Source organism: Eupeodes corollae, chromosome 2, assembly GCF_945859685.1.
Source record: "Eupeodes corollae chromosome 2, idEupCoro1.1, whole genome shotgun sequence".
Taxonomy (NCBI): Eukaryota; Metazoa; Arthropoda; class Insecta; order Diptera; family Syrphidae; genus Eupeodes; species Eupeodes corollae.
In genome coordinates, this window is record NC_079148.1 from 128,523,996 (window position 1) to 128,539,848 (window position 15,853).

Sequence of the window (15,853 nt, forward strand, 5' to 3'; positions counted from 1 at the left end):
AAAAGATGCTCAGTATGCTTTGACATTTCATCATGAATAGACTTACTAACGAGCAACGTCGAAGTGAATGGGCCCTAGAAAAGTTTGCAGAAAATCCACTTTTTTATCGACAAATTTTGTTCAGCGATGAGGCTCATTTCTGGTTGAATGGCTACGTAAATAAGCAAAATTGCCGCATTTGGAGTGAAGAGCAACCAGAAGCCGTTCAAGAACTGCCCATGCATCCCGAAAAATGCACTGTTTGGTGTGGTTTGTACGCTGGTGGAATCATTGGACCGTATTTTTTCAAAGATGCTGTTGGACGCAACGTTACGGTGAATGGCGGTCGCTATCGTTCAATGCTAACAAACTTTTTGTTGCCAAAAATGGAAGAACTGAACTTGGTTGACATGTGGTTTCAACAAGATGGCGCTACATGCCACACAGCTCGCGATTCTATGGCAATTTTGAGGGAAAACTTCGGAGAACAATTCATCTCAAGGAATGGACCGGTAAGTTGGCCACCAAGATCATGCGATTTGACGCCTTTAGACTATTTTTTGTGGGGCTACGTCAAGTCTAAAGTCTACATAAATAAGCCAGCAACTATTCTAGCTTTGGAAGACAACATTTCCGAAGAAATTCGGGCTATTCCGGCCGAAATGCTCGAAAAAGTTACCCAAAATTGGACTTTCCGAATGGACCACCTAAGACGCAGCCGCGGTCAACATTTAAATGAAATTATCTTCAAAAAGTAAATGTCATGGACCAATCTAACGTTTCAAATAAAGAATCGATGAGATTTTGCAAATTTTATGCGTTTTTTTTTTTTTAAAAGTTCTAAAGCTCTTAAAAAATCACTGTTTAGTTGAATTTAAGAAATACAATCAATAAAATCCAAAAGAAATATATTCAAGCTTCCAAATAAACATTCCTGAAAAGTTCACCTTTAAAAATAATTTTCCGAAAACAGACCTAAAATTACTTAAAAATCCGTTCAGTGGTTCTCATTCTTTGACGTCCATTATAAAAGTCTTACTTATTACTGATATTCGAGAGTATCTTTAGCAGAAATGAGACTTCTATTTACTAATTCGAATAACTAAAATTCAATTCGAATTTTTCTTGATTCCATATACACAGTTCAGAACTATACGTTCCATTGAAAGATTCTTGTTTTTCTTCTTCAATACTTACAAAAATAATCCTTTATTCGACATACAAAAAAAACCTTAAACTAAATATTACTACCGAGCTCCGACAATGCATCACGTTCTGCTTAGGCCGTTAGCAGTTGTTGTTGTGGCACTCATAATCGGTTCATACGAATCTTCGAAAGTAATCTCATGTAACGGTTCATTCAACATACTTTCAATTCGGTTTTTGATATGTGTCTTAAGAGGATCTGCAATAGCTTCCAATTTCGGCACCATTTTCATAAGGAACAGAAAATCTGGTGATAGATTCACAGCGTTAGTCTTGGGTTTTGTTGAGGCTTTAGCTGAAGTTTGGGCTGGTGATGGTTTTGATGGAGGCTGAAGTTTTGCTAGTGTTTCAACACGTTGTATTTTGATGGGGAGCTCATCTGGTGTGTCTTGTTGCTTTGCTTCTTCTGATTGAAAAGCTTCATTCTCTTCCTCATGCTCCTCCTCCTCATCACCTACCTCTTCTTCCTCTGAATCGATCAGGAGAACTGCATCCTTAGCCGCATATTTAGCATCATTGGCACTTTGAATCTTCTCAATAAGCTGTGGTAAAAGTTGTTCAATTTTCTCAGCAGTTTGAGCATCTGATTTGTCAGCGATAAGAGTGATTTTCTGGTGTCGTTTTGTGTCGTCATTGTCATCGCCGTTTTCGAGAATCAAAAACATTTTACTTTTCTGTCCCGGTACTGCGTTGCTATCGCTAGGAGTGATAACAAAAAGCTTACGATTGCCACCGTTTATCATTTCGAGCGGAAGCTTTTTCAATGAGTCATTGCTGCTGCGCTTGGATTTTGTTTCAGAATCTGAAGTGCAGTCACTATGAACGGATGATGCTCTACTGCTGGCGTCAACATTCCATCCACTTGTCGAACTATGTCTTGAACGCTAAAAAAATAAATTCAAATTAATTTAAAAAATTGTATATTTATGATATTGAACTGTTTTTACCTTTGTTCCTTTTGATGATTGATTTGAATTTATACTGTCTTGAGAAGGATGACGAGTTACTTTACCGTTAATCATTGTAACTTTTTCCTTGAAATGTTTCATACAAACACGCAAATTAACTAAGCTATTATTGCGAATGTGCTCGTCGCTGACTTGAAAGAAATCCACCCAATCTTGGCATCTGTTTTGAATTGAAAGAAAATTGGGCTTCTTTATTTAGGTTACCACACAGAGATTAAGTAAAAGAAGAAAAAATATTAACAGAAAAAAGCTAAAAGGGGAAACTATCTCAAAAGCTATAATAACCTAAGTTATAAACTGCAAAACAAAAAAAATTAAAAAAGTCTTTTTACAGCTTTGAAATTAAGTTTCTTTCATCTATTTTAGATTTTCTTCTGAAATTTTGTTTTTTTAATTTTATTTTAAAACGAACACAATTATGATGGTTCAACGCTTTAAAAGTGGACTGAAAAAAAAGGTAAGAAGAGACAGAAGTTGGGTGTTATTTATAGAGGATTTAAAAGCAATGACTCTGATTTATCGAACAATAAGTTGCGTATTCATGATAATATGCTATATTTTATGGGTACTGTACTGATGTACTGAATACTGAACATTTTTATAAAGAAGGCAAAATTGTTGATAAACACAAAACTTTTTAGCTTTAAAACATGCGATAAATACCTAACTTTGTTTTTGTTGACATTCGCGTGAATAACTTACGTATTTACAAAGCTTTAATAAGTTATGCTATTTAGAAAGTGTTTTCGGGGCGTTGCATCATTGCTTTTAGTTACAGATTTTTGAGATTTAAGATAAAGATTAAAGGTACCTTTCATGAAATTGTAGGGGTTTAATTAATTTCAGTTTTCTGACTTTAAGAAATGTAACTATGAATTTAATGTATTGAATTTGTCATTAGGTATAAAAGGGTTTAACATTAAGTTCATATAATTTTGTTTAACAAAAAAATATATGTAGGTACCTATCTGAATTCATGAAGACTTTTATTTGAATAAGTTCGTGTTGGTTTTAAGAACCTAATACCTATATTCAGTTAAAATAGTTATAATTTTTCATAGAATGAAAAATGTTTATAAGTTCTCGCGTGTCTCAAAAAAATCAAAAAACAATGAACCATTTGTGCTAAAACGGTTTCAAAAAAAAAAAGACAAAACGAATTTAAAGTAATTTTTGCTCTTGTAACGAATCAGTAGTCTTATAAATTCTTTCATGTCAAGTTTTTAAACTACATACATACATGGACATTAAACTAGACACAGAGACAGTTGCTAAAAGTTAAACTAAATAAAACAACAAATGTTAGACTTTCTTATGCAAAATATTTTATTGTTTTATTTTTTGTTTGCTTGTTGATTATTTGGAGATTAACCGTTCTTTAGGTGAGACTGCGTTTTTGGTGGACATTAAAATAAAAATACATTGAAAAACAGACCTTAATATTTAACTAGTATCAAAAATATTAGTTTTAAATATTCTTTTTTATTTTTATAAGACAATAAGTTCACTTTAGGAAGTAAATTCAAATTATTTTAATAATATTACAATTAATTCTAAGGAAAATATGGGTCGCTGTTAGCATTGTTCCCGAGAAGAGAAAGCTGTAATTTTAGTTCTACGAAGTGGGGGAACATTTTTGAGGGAAATAGCCAGAATAATGAGCAAATATTTAAAGTTGATTGCAAAAGCAATTTGACCGCTTAGAGTCAAAAAACAGAGGGGAAACCCAACAAAATAACGCCAATAGAAGACTGTAAGATAATTTGCAGCTCAAAAAAGGATCCTTACAAGTCTTCAAGTTAAATAAAAACAAACTACAGCTTAAAAAAATCTCCAGAACTGTTCGTAAAAGAATTGTTGAATCTAACTTGCTCAGAAGGATCGCAAGAATGGTGCTCTTTCGAAGGAAAACAAAATATAACAACGCGTTTTAAATTCGCCCACGATCATTTTGATTGGAGTGGGCTAGAATATACGAATTAGAGGCTTAATTTGAAAGAACTCAATCTCAACTGTGAACTTTAGGGTTATTTTCTTTGTATGGCGTTGGACTAATACATTTTATTGAAGGTAAAATTGATCAAATTATGGAGGTCAATATCATGAAGGATACGATGCGGACAAGAACCTGCCTCTCAAATGTGTTCTACCGCAGAACAATGACCCTTAGCACACATCGAAATCTGCCTAAAAGTATTTTAAGGACCAAGTTATCAGCGTATTGGAGTGGCCATCCTAATTGCTTGACTTAAATCTCATAGAACATTTCGGGGAGATTTAAAATGTGAGGTTGGGAAACATTTAACAAAAAATTAAACCGCCCTGTGAAGGATGGTTCAACAGGAGTTGTACAATATTTTAATTGACAGATGCCACCGATTATTTGACTCAATGTCCAACAGATGTCACACTGTAATTAAAGCTAAGGGATAGGCTACCAGATATAAAAATAATTTTTAAATCCAGAATAGCTTTTCATTTAATTTTTTAAATATTTGTATCTACTTTAGTGTAGGCGATATTTGTTCCTTTTTTTACAATTATGAATTTAAAATATTTTATGTTATAATTTTACTACAAATAATGGGTACTTTTAGTTTTAAAGAAAAAAAAAATAAGAAACTGAAGACCAAATTTGAAAAACAAATCTTTTTAAGTCAATAAAAATTGCATTTTTAAAACTCTGTTTGGTGTTTCTATTTTAATGTCCATATCTGTATATTAAAAAAAATTTAAAAAAATGTTGAAAAGGAGTATTTTTAAGACACGTATAGTTAAAAGCAAAGCTAGAAATCGAAATCAGCACTAAAAATGAAATTCAACACGTCTTTTTCAGAGCTGCGAAGTATGAAATTCAAGGTTTGCTCAAAGCTTAATACAAAATAAAAAAAAGAGGCTGGGATGCGACCCACACTGATAACTTCCCATCCCGTCTAACGATTTGTCTTGCTTAAAAGTTTGTCTTTATTTACTCGTAATAATTTTTACCATATTTGCGTACTACATTTTGTAGATTTTATTTTTTATGAAAAAACGGACTGTTGGATTTTTATATAAAAATTACTGAATATCAAAAACAATATTTTCTGTGAAATAAAATAAGTTTGAAGCCAATATTTTTAATTTTTTAAAACCAAGTTTTAGTATTGTTTTTTTTAGAGTTTCTTTTTTTGTAAAAAAAAAACTGTCAATTCGATTTTTTATCGAATGTTATCATATAAGATAAAATTAGTTTAAAGCCAATAATTCAAATTTTTGAGAAGATATTTGAGTCCAAAATCAATTTTTACCAACTGTTGTTAAATTTTTTTTAGGTTTTAAGTTTTTTGTACAAAAACTGTCAATTTGATTTTTTCAAAATTTTACTGAATGTTAACAACAATATTTTTTGAAAGATAAAAGTAGTTTAAAGCCAATATCTACAATTTTTGAAAGATATTTGAGTCGAAAATCAATTTTTACCAGCTTTTATACTTTTTTTTTTAGGTTTTTATTTTTTGTAAAAAAAACTGTCAATTCGATTTTTCTCAAAACTTGTCCTAATGTTGAAAACAATATTTCTTATTAGATAAAATAAGTTTGAAGCCTAAATTTCAAGTTTTTGAAATGATATTTGAATCGATATTCTATTTTTACCAACTTTGAGTAATGTTTTTTTTAGATTTTTATTTTTTGTAAAAAAAACTGTCAATTCGATTTTTCTCAAAATTTTATCAGATGTCAAAAACATTATTTTTCGTTGCGCAATATTGTTTTAGAGATGAAATCATATTTCAGTCGTAAAATTTTGGAGGTGACAAATTTTTTTTTTCATATTTATTGATTTATAAAAAAAAACCGTTTTATTGATTTTTAATCAAAAAATATACCTGTTTGGTATCACGTTACAATATATTATATACAATTTAATTCAAGTCTCTAGCGTTTTTGGTACGTAAGATATTTAGGGTTAACCAAAATTTTCAACTTTTTTTCAAACTGCTATGGTAAAAAAAACACCCACGCAATTTTCTTGAGAGCCCTTTCTGCATCTTTCTGCTTTAATATCTGTATAACAAAATTTATTTGAAATCGATATCTCTTCTGGTTCTTGACCTGTGGACGACGAAAAAAACGTCGCGAACGTACGGACGTACGAACTTACGTACACACGCACGCACAGACATCTTTCTAAAAATCTTTTATTTCGACTCTAGGGACCTTGAAACGTCGAAAAATGTCAAAATTTTCAATTTGACAAATCGGACCCATTAGAATAACTTCCTATGGGAAGTTAATAAAGCCTCATAACTTAGGAGACTTTCCAGAAACTATGTAAGATACTAAAATTATTTTAAATTTAGATATCTTAAAAAAAAGAAGATTTTTAGCTCTTAAAATCATCATACAATTTGTTTTTTAAAAGGAAATTCGAATTCAGGACATCTTAATCTTTTAAAAAAGTGTATGCAAAAAAAAAATTTGTCGACCAGTGTTATTATATGATTTTCAAATCATTACCTCTGATGGCTATTTGTAATGGAGTCAACTATGAACTAAAAATTAATCGTTCAGACAACATAAGAGACTTGAATATAAGGCAAGTGCTTAGCATTTCATTGGCCAGCTGTAGAAAAAAAATACTTTCGAATTAAGAAACCTTTAATTTAAGACTGTCAAGAAAAATATCCATTACTTTCAAGTCAAGTGCACTTGTGTCAAATGCCAACAAGTCTCATTTTTTCATTTAAGTGAAAGCTGAACTTCATAATTCGTTTTATTATTAAGTTAGAGCACAGTTGTATTTAAAAATTTAATGGAAAAGAGTTCTATATGGTATTTGAAAAGGAATAAAGAATTTTTTCAATACTGAACTTGTGATAAACTTGTAGCCTGTTGAAGAAGTTTATTTAAAATAATGAGTTGTTTATACTTTCTGAAATTATAAGATATTCAAGTAATGCTCCAAGTTGAAATTTAAAGAAATTAATTATCTACTTTACATTCAAAAAATGCTGTTAACGAATGAAGTCCTTCATGGTGCTTAACCTTTCCTTATGTCCTTTATGGTGTTTAAACCAATATTGTTATTTAGTCTAAGTCCATGCGTTTATACAACAATACAACATAAATATTTCTCAGAAAATACCACAGCCTTTATGTACAGCGTAATATGTACAAAGAGCAAACAACTTCCATTAATATATACATTATATAATAATTAATACCTATACGTTATAATTTTTGAACTGGACAATCAGACACTTTCGCAATAATTGCTTCCATTCTAATTAGTTGTGGAAAAAGAAACAGTAACACATTGTTAATGGGTCAATAAATTGAAAAGAACTTAAATGACTCTGAAGTATTTATATTATATTTATTTTATTGTTGTGCCAACTTAATCAATTATTTTGAGAGTCGATAACTTAAAAGTCTATTAAAACTTCATGTAGATATTAAAAATACCTACCTACCAATTTGCATGAAATGTTTTGTACAGTACTTTAAGTAAGCAACCGCTAAAATGTCTCTACCCCTTCACAAAACAATAGAAGAAAGAAACTATTGGTCTCTTAACCCTCATCTTTTATTCTAAATAAATCCAATCAAACTTTCATGAGATGCATTTTAGAAACATGTTTAGATAGCTTGTTACATTAAAAATAATTGGAAATATTATTAACAACACTAATTTTACCAAAATTTAAATTTATAGGTATGCAAAATATCATTTCGCTTTGACACCCAACCAATTTAAGCTATATAGTTACCCATGTAGGTACACAAAATTCCTCTCAAAACTTGAATTTTATCATCAAAACAAAACCTGTAACTATCTTTTATACCTATACACAGGAATAGGTACAAAAATTCAAATAAAACTCATAGTTAAGGTATCCACAAGATATAGGTAATCACTTGAATGTAAACAAAAACAAAACATAAACACAAAAGCCATTGAACCACTAGGTATACCTTCATAAGGTAGGTCTAGGTGCCTCCTAGTAGTTTAATTATCTATGCACTTGAAAAGAAGACGAAAAACAAGTATAGATACATAAAGGTAGATAACAAGCACGAAAATTGCATTTCATGGATACAATTTGATCTTATGCTTCCACTTTCCACTGATCAGAAATTTTATTTATGTTATAGGTATATTTTAAATCATACCTGCTTAAATTTATAAGCCGGCTTTCTTTATTTAAATAATTTAACGTTTAAAATAAAAATATAATTCATAGCACTTAACAGAAAAAACAATAACTGAAGCGGAGAACGAGAATAACTAAACTAAAACTCAACTCAAGTAACTTCCTTCCAATGGATTGAACAAAGAAAAATTCATTCCCCTTCCTACACCTCCTCAATTCAAATGTAAACTGAAAACGAAAAGACACCAAACGGAAAATGCATCTAAAAATACATAAACCTATCTACCGACCTAAGGAACAACAAAAAAAAACAATTTTCCAATGCCCTTGCAATGAAAGGTAGATACGTAACCTAACTTATTTTGTATCTTGTATCTTTTATGTATACCTACGCAGCGACAGCGACCAAAGAACAAACACACAACACAACATAAATTTGCTGCCGGCGCATGTACATTATATGGCAATAGAATATTATATACTTTAATCAATAACTGTATGAATTCAATATAAACAAATTCACTCAAACAGGATCTATGAGACATAAACAATAAACATCCCTTTTGGCTTAGGAATGAAATTTGTTTTACAATGATCTCAGATCTTTAGTAGTTTAGTTAGGTAAGCATTTTTGGTTACTCTAATGTTTGTTCTATTCCATATACAAATGTATTTACATAGTGTGGCATAGAAGCATCATATAATAAATACACGTGGATGGTGGATGAATTTCCTATATGAAATTTTAAGTCCCAAAATTACCCTTCTAGTTATTCCCCTCACTTCACACCCTATAAACAATGAAATTCGTTTTCTTCTAAAAACATAAAATTACTTAGGGACATGTATGAGTTGTATGAAGTTGATTTTATGGTTTAAAATGGAAATATTTTGTTTGATATTTTTAAGACTTCATGGGAAGGATAAATATCAAAGTTAGAAAACAAGGGAGTCGTTCCGTAAAACTATTATCGTTAGACGATTGTATTTGGGCGATAATCTCAGTTCACGTAAGACGAAAATCGTCAGAGTGATTGTAAAACGATAGCGTTTGCACAATAGTTAAATAGGTTTTGTCTGTCATAAGCTTCCAAATTATCGTAATTTTAATTTGTTACAAATTGAAAATTAAGACTAAAGAAACAACAGTTAATACGGTTACTAAGAAAATTAAGATATGAATCAATATGTAAGCATTTTTTTTAAATAAAAGAATAATTCATAAATATGTATGTACATAAGTAATCCTTTTTACTAATTGTTGTAAGAAAAGAGGCTGGGATGCGACCCACACTGATAACTTCGATTTGTCTTGCTTAAAAGTTTGTAGGTTTTCGTGTTGGGTTAAAAAAGTTGTTAATTCAATTATTCTTAAACATTTTAAAATTACCAACAATATTTTTAATATAAGGAAATAGGTAAGTTTGAAAATCTAGTGCACAAAATTGTTTTGGAGATGAAATCATTTTTTATTCGTAAAATTTAATGGGGTGACAATTTTTTTCAGCTTTTTTGTGATTTATTAAAACATTTGTAGTACCCGTGGCATGATGGTTAGTGCGTTGGACTGTCATGCAAGGGGTCTTGGGTTCAATCCCTGCCTGTGCCACCTTAATTTAAAAAAAAATAATTTTCGCGGGTACTGCCTCTTACGAGGAATTGACAAATCCTTCAAGAGTAATTCTTGTCATGAAAAAGTGCTTTCTCAAACTAGCCGTTCGGATTCGGCCTAAAATTGTAGGTCCCTTCCATTCCTGACAACAGTACTCGCACACAGGAATGGTTGAGAGTTGTAAGTCACTAGGCCCTGGTTCACAACGGACTGTTGCGCCACCCCATTTGATTTTTTTTTTTTGATTAAAACATTTGTTGGCCCTTTCTGCATCTTTCTGCCTTATTATCTGTATATCAAAATTCATTCGAAGTCGATATCTATTTTGGTTCTTGAGCTATGGATGAAAAAAAACGTCGCGAACGTACGAACGTACATACACATGCACGCACAGACATCTTTCTAAAAATCTTTTATTTCGACTATTAGTGAAACGTTAAGAAATTTTAAAATTTTTAATTTGACAAATCGGACCCATTACAATAACTTCCTATGAGAAGTTAATAATTTTAACAATTATAGATTTTATCAACGTTTTTGAGTTTTAAATAAAGCCTTTTTACTGATATTGGAGACATTAAACTTGTCGTTCTCCAGATAAATCTCCAATATTAAGACGTACTGTAACTATTGAAACGTTAGGTGGCAAAGAGTACCAATGGTTGACAGCCAATGATTTTTGAATTGGTTTTTCATTATCCCAAATAGTTTCGTAAACAACAATATTCTAGGAAAAGTCAGAAATAAAGCAATGGTTTTATCAAAAATATTCAAAACGAGAAAAAATAGTTATTTTTCCCATGGACGGAATTGGGTTTATACCCATTAGCCAAGAAACGGTGATCATCCATAAATTGTATGTATACTTGATACTTATTTTGTGTTATTGGCCTATTCATATGTTATATAATAATTAAATTTATTAATTTACTATAATATCAGACAAATGGAAATGGATAATATTTTGAAATTTTGACTATAAAAGCAAAAAATAGTTGATATGTTTGGTAGCAGGAAATTTCTTTAAAATTTTCACAATTTCCCATAGACAAAATAACAAGTTTGGGAACCTGGTTAGATTTTCAATTTATCGAAGTGGAATCAACTTTCGTTTTGACATTTAAGTGATATTATCAAAGTAATAAACAATATTCTAATAAAAAAGATTGACGAGACAATAAAGTTCTGTAAAACAAATTATTGACCATAACGTTAATGATAACCGTTTCGAAAATAACGAAATGACTCGCCAGGTTAAAAAAACCTGAACATCTTGTTTTCATTAAAACTCCAATTTGAGGAAAAACATGCACACGTTTTTTCTTTTTTAATTTATATTTATTTCTCAGTAAACTTTTAATGTCACATAACTGCTACAAACCAAAGGGGATATTAATACCATTATTATGCAAAGACACAGTGTGAGCACTAGGAAAGGTTTAGAGGGGTTGAAAGGAGGTGTTTATTTATTTATTTGAATTCCTGAATATTGCAATGGCTGGGAAAGACAGAGTGTGGTAAGGAATTCCACATTCGCGTAGTACGGCTAAAGAACAAATCTCTGTACTTGACGGTACGACCGAAGTTGGGCTCAAGGGTATACCGATAAACCGTTAAAATAACGGTAAAAGAGGGTGAGACAGGAAACTTTTAAACGGTGTTCGAGCGACGTAAACGATTTTATGATGATATTATCACCAATCAATATAAATGCTCTACGTTCGATACTGTCAAAGAGGCTTAAGTAAGTTGCAGGAGTACCAGCCCAGATATGGGAGTTATACTCAAGCTTTGGATGTTTATAAGTCTGGTAAATAACAGCCAGATCAGAGGGGGAGAAAAACTTCTTGCATTGCCTTAGAAAATCCAAACATCTTGCGGCATTTTTGGCGATATCACGTATGTGATCATTCCACAAGAGATGGTTGGTGGTACACACACCAAGAATATCGAGATGGTCAGTATTAAATTCCACGCCTTTTTTTTATTCTATATTGTACAATACTGTTTAGATCAAAATTTATTGAGCTTATCATATTTTGTGGTTGCAGTTCCACATTCGAAGGTGAGGGATGTGATTCTGAAAACGAATATGAAAAGCTAAGAGTAGATACTATCGTAAGCAAAGCAATGTATTGGATTAGAATTTGCAGACAGGAGATCGTTAATAAAAATGAGAAAGAGTGTTGGAGATAAAACGGAGCTATGGAGGCGCCATCATTTATTCTGTGGTTTTCAGTCTTGAATCCATTCAATTCATCTTGTTTTGAACGATTCGAAAGGTAATTCTAATCCAATGAGAAGGGATTCGTGAAAACCGAAAGCACACATTTTCGATAAAAGGGCCTTATGCCAAATGCTATCAAATGCTTTTGAAATATCAAGTGCAATAATCTTACTTTCTTCAAAACGATTTAAGGTGACATTTAATATATAGGCTTTCCTTAAAAGGTTGTATTTCTTTTTCCCACTATTATGGCTACCATAAAAACCTGAACAAAAACTACTAAAATTGATTTCTACTCTAGTTTCGTGGCAAAAATTAAAGATATTGCAGTAAAATTTGTTTTGTTTTACACAAAATATTGAGAAATATCCAAAGCAGTTTTTTAATAAAAAATACAAATCTACTAAAAATACTACGCACAATTGGTAAAAACTTATGCTCAATTCAAATATTTCGAAAGATTAAGGTATTACTTTCAAAAGTAAATTAAATAAATTAAGATAGTGTTTTTAGAAAAATCCAAATGGTATTTTTTATATGAAACATAAAATTTAAAAAAGTGCTGCTTTAGTTGAAAATTTGTTTTCGACCAAAATTTCTGAAAACAAAAACAGATATTGACATCAACCTTATTTTGTCATTGGACAAATATTGTTGTTAAAGTTTAGTTATTTTTTTAGAATAATTCAATTGACAACTTACTGTAACAAAAATCGAAACATTGATAAGAAATAGTTTTGAATCAATTATCTTGAGAATAAAGAATTTCAAAAGTTTTTTATCTGATAGTAAATGCTGTTATTGATATTGTGTTAAAATTGTAGAAAAATATCGAAAAGATTACTGATGGTCGCGTCCTAAACCTTTTTTTTAGATGAAATGATACAGTTTTGCAAGAATTTTCCTGTCTGTGTTATTTATCTACAGGTAGTCATAGAGGTCTTGTAATTTATCATCTTTAGACTTGGTTTTTGACGTCATGTGAGAGATTAGATTGTTGCCAATGCTGCACTATCAACGCCAAACCTTAAAGATGGAATTCGTGAAGTAATTGGGGACGAGCAGCAACAAATGTGCTTATTAGTAATTTGAAATTTCATTAAAAGAACATGTTGGAGAGTAGACAGCTGTGTATGATAATTTTCCCATTAAAATGAAATAAACATTTGTAAATTTCTCTTCCAAATTACCCGCTTTTTAATATACAAATTATTGAAACAATTGTATTTGTTCCCTCTATTTACGAACAAAAATTTCGGTTTCACACCAAACCAATACATGACCCTAAAGCATATAAATACCTTACAATCAATGGGAACCATGAAATGCAACGATTTGCTTAGAACTTGATTCGAGTTTGTATATCATGTGCTTATTCTTGTCTTTCTCTCTTTTATTTTTGCTTAAGGTTCAGTTACCCTTACTAAAATTACGAAGAAAAGAAGGGGAAATCGAAAAGTTCAACAGCTGTTCGAAATTTGTATCTGAGTCCAAACATAAACAATTGGTATTTTATGCTCGATGAGAAAGTACCAACAAAAATAGCCATCAAAACAAAACTTTTTTTCCCTCTATCGGTAAAGAACTTTACAAAAATTCTCCTCTCAAAGCTGAGTTTTACACATAGTGAAAAGAGAAAAACTTTTTATAAACAAACTGAAGAGCTTTACTCACCTCTGAGCATCGTGTATGGGGAAGCGGCAAAGCGTTGACGATCCATCTGTGCATCCAAACATGCAGCGTCGGCTTGATTTCTTCTTGTTGTCCTTAACATCGTCTATGGAATCAGAACTTTTCTCCAAGCTGTTGGTGGTATGTTGAGAATTGTTGCCATCGCCGCTTCCACAGCCGCCGGGGCTATCTCCATTGCTCTCACTCATTCTTGTAATGAATTGTTTACAACAACAAAATTAGAGAATTTGAGAGAAATTTAAAGCGGTCAGCTTTTAGATTTATAAGCTCAGCTTTTGTTCTCTCTTGTTTGATTTTTTCAAATTAAACTTTTTTTATGAACTTTCAGTACATTCAGACAAAGCCCAAAAAATATATGAAAAAAAGCTTAATAATATATTTTTTTTGTATTGTTATTATTGGATTTAGCACGCCTGTTTTAGTCGAAATTAATAAATAGTTATAGTATTAAATACGCAATTAATTTTATGTACGATTTTATGGATTAACTTGAATTGAATTAAACTCGAATTAGATTTTAACCGAAATATCCTTTTTGTGTGAGTTGTTGTTTTAAAACGAAAAAAAGATTGTAAGATACCTTTACAAGCCGACACTATCGAGCCAAACAAACGAAATGAAACGAAAGCTATCCGTTGTATGGCTATGAGTGTCATCCGACCAAATAGGAGCAACGAACGAGAGCGCCCCTAATGATTTTTTCCTGGATGTTTGAAAAGTTCACTCGAAAAGCACTAATAATAGTGCTTCGCGATCTAAAAGTGTTCGTTAGAAAGGGCTTATAAAAGTGAAAGCTTGTTTTTTTGTTTTCTTTTTAATTTCTGTGTAAGGAAGTGGGTTAGATATTGATTTCAGAAATATAGATATTGATTATTCAATATTTTGTTCATAACTTGTTTTTATTTTACAAAATGATCTTGGCGTTAAATTAATTATTAATGCTTCTTAAAAGGACGATCATTTGAAGCTTTTTGAGTTGAACTCGTTTAAATGTTTTAGCATGAAAAACATGTTTTTATTGAACATGTTGTTCAATACGCATCTTAAAAACATTTTATTCTTGTTTTGTTTTTTCAAACTAAGTTTTAAGCTTTCAAAATACGATAAATCAGATTAAATTTTTGTTTCGTATTTTTATTTATAAATTAGAAAATTAGAAAAAGCTTATGTTTTATTAACAAAGAACTGATGGATATACGAGTAAATTGATGAAGGGAATTTCGATGCCTCAAAGTAAATTTTAGGCTTTTTTCAAAGACTATGACTCACATTCAATTTCTTTCACCTTAAAAAAGTTCAAGTTTGGGGCTTTCCACTGATTCAACATCAAAATCTTATTGAAAGTACTTCAAAATTCCACACTGAAAACGTAAGATTTGTTTTATGAGTGTATCTTAACAATAGCATCTCAAAAAGATGACAAAGCAAAGCTTATAAAAATAAAAATAAAAAGATTAAATTAAACCAATACAAATATTTATTGGCCATGTAGGTATAACATTTGGATACTTTTTTATCTGAACATCAAACTTATAAGCTTTTAAGAATTTTTCGAAAAAAAGCTAACTTTAGCCTAAATTTTATGTCTACGCAGTAATTTTTTCTGTAATAGGAAACTTAAAAGATTTTTTTTATTTTGACATTATAATTTATTCTAAAGCTTCCTAAGCTTTAATTCTAAAATAACTGTAAACAAATATAGATATGGATAAAATGGTTATTAGAATGGTTCTAGGTATAGCCTCGGTGGCGCAGTAGGCAGCGCGTAAGTCTCATAATCTTAAGGTCGTGAGTTCGAGCCTCACCCGGGGCATTATTATTTTTATATAATTCTGTCATTGCAATTCAAAAAAACTGCATAGAAACTTCAAAACATGCGAATAGCACAAAACCAATTATATTTAAAACGATGAAAACAATGTTTATTGTTTAATGGCGAACATTTTTGGTCAGCATTTTTTACTTGTAAAGATTTTGAAATTCAGTATCTATTCTAAAATTTGAAGTCTTTTGCTAATCATAGTGAAATATT

The 15,853-nt window shown here is 30.7% G+C and overlaps 1 protein-coding gene and 1 non-coding gene across 2 annotated transcripts; one reads left to right on the forward strand and one right to left on the reverse strand.

The window, feature by feature from the left end:
- Nucleotides 1-1,143: 1,143 nt before the first annotated feature.
- LOC129947768 (uncharacterized) lies at nucleotides 1,144-14,497 on the reverse strand. The gene is made up of 3 exons (XM_056058450.1): nucleotides 13,804-14,497; nucleotides 2,133-2,313; nucleotides 1,144-2,069 (listed from the first exon to the last, which is right to left on the reverse strand). The coding sequence occupies exons 1-3, from the start codon at nucleotides 14,007-14,009 to the stop codon at nucleotides 1,248-1,250; spliced, it is 1,209 nt and encodes a 402-aa protein (XP_055914425.1). The 5' UTR covers nucleotides 14,010-14,497; the 3' UTR covers nucleotides 1,144-1,247.
- Nucleotides 14,498-15,561: 1,064 nt separating this feature from the next.
- On the forward strand, nucleotides 15,562-15,634 carry Trnam-cau (transfer RNA methionine (anticodon CAU)). The gene has a single exon. It is a non-coding gene; the product is annotated as a tRNA-Met (tRNA).
- The last annotated feature ends 219 nt before the right edge of the window (nucleotides 15,635-15,853 follow it).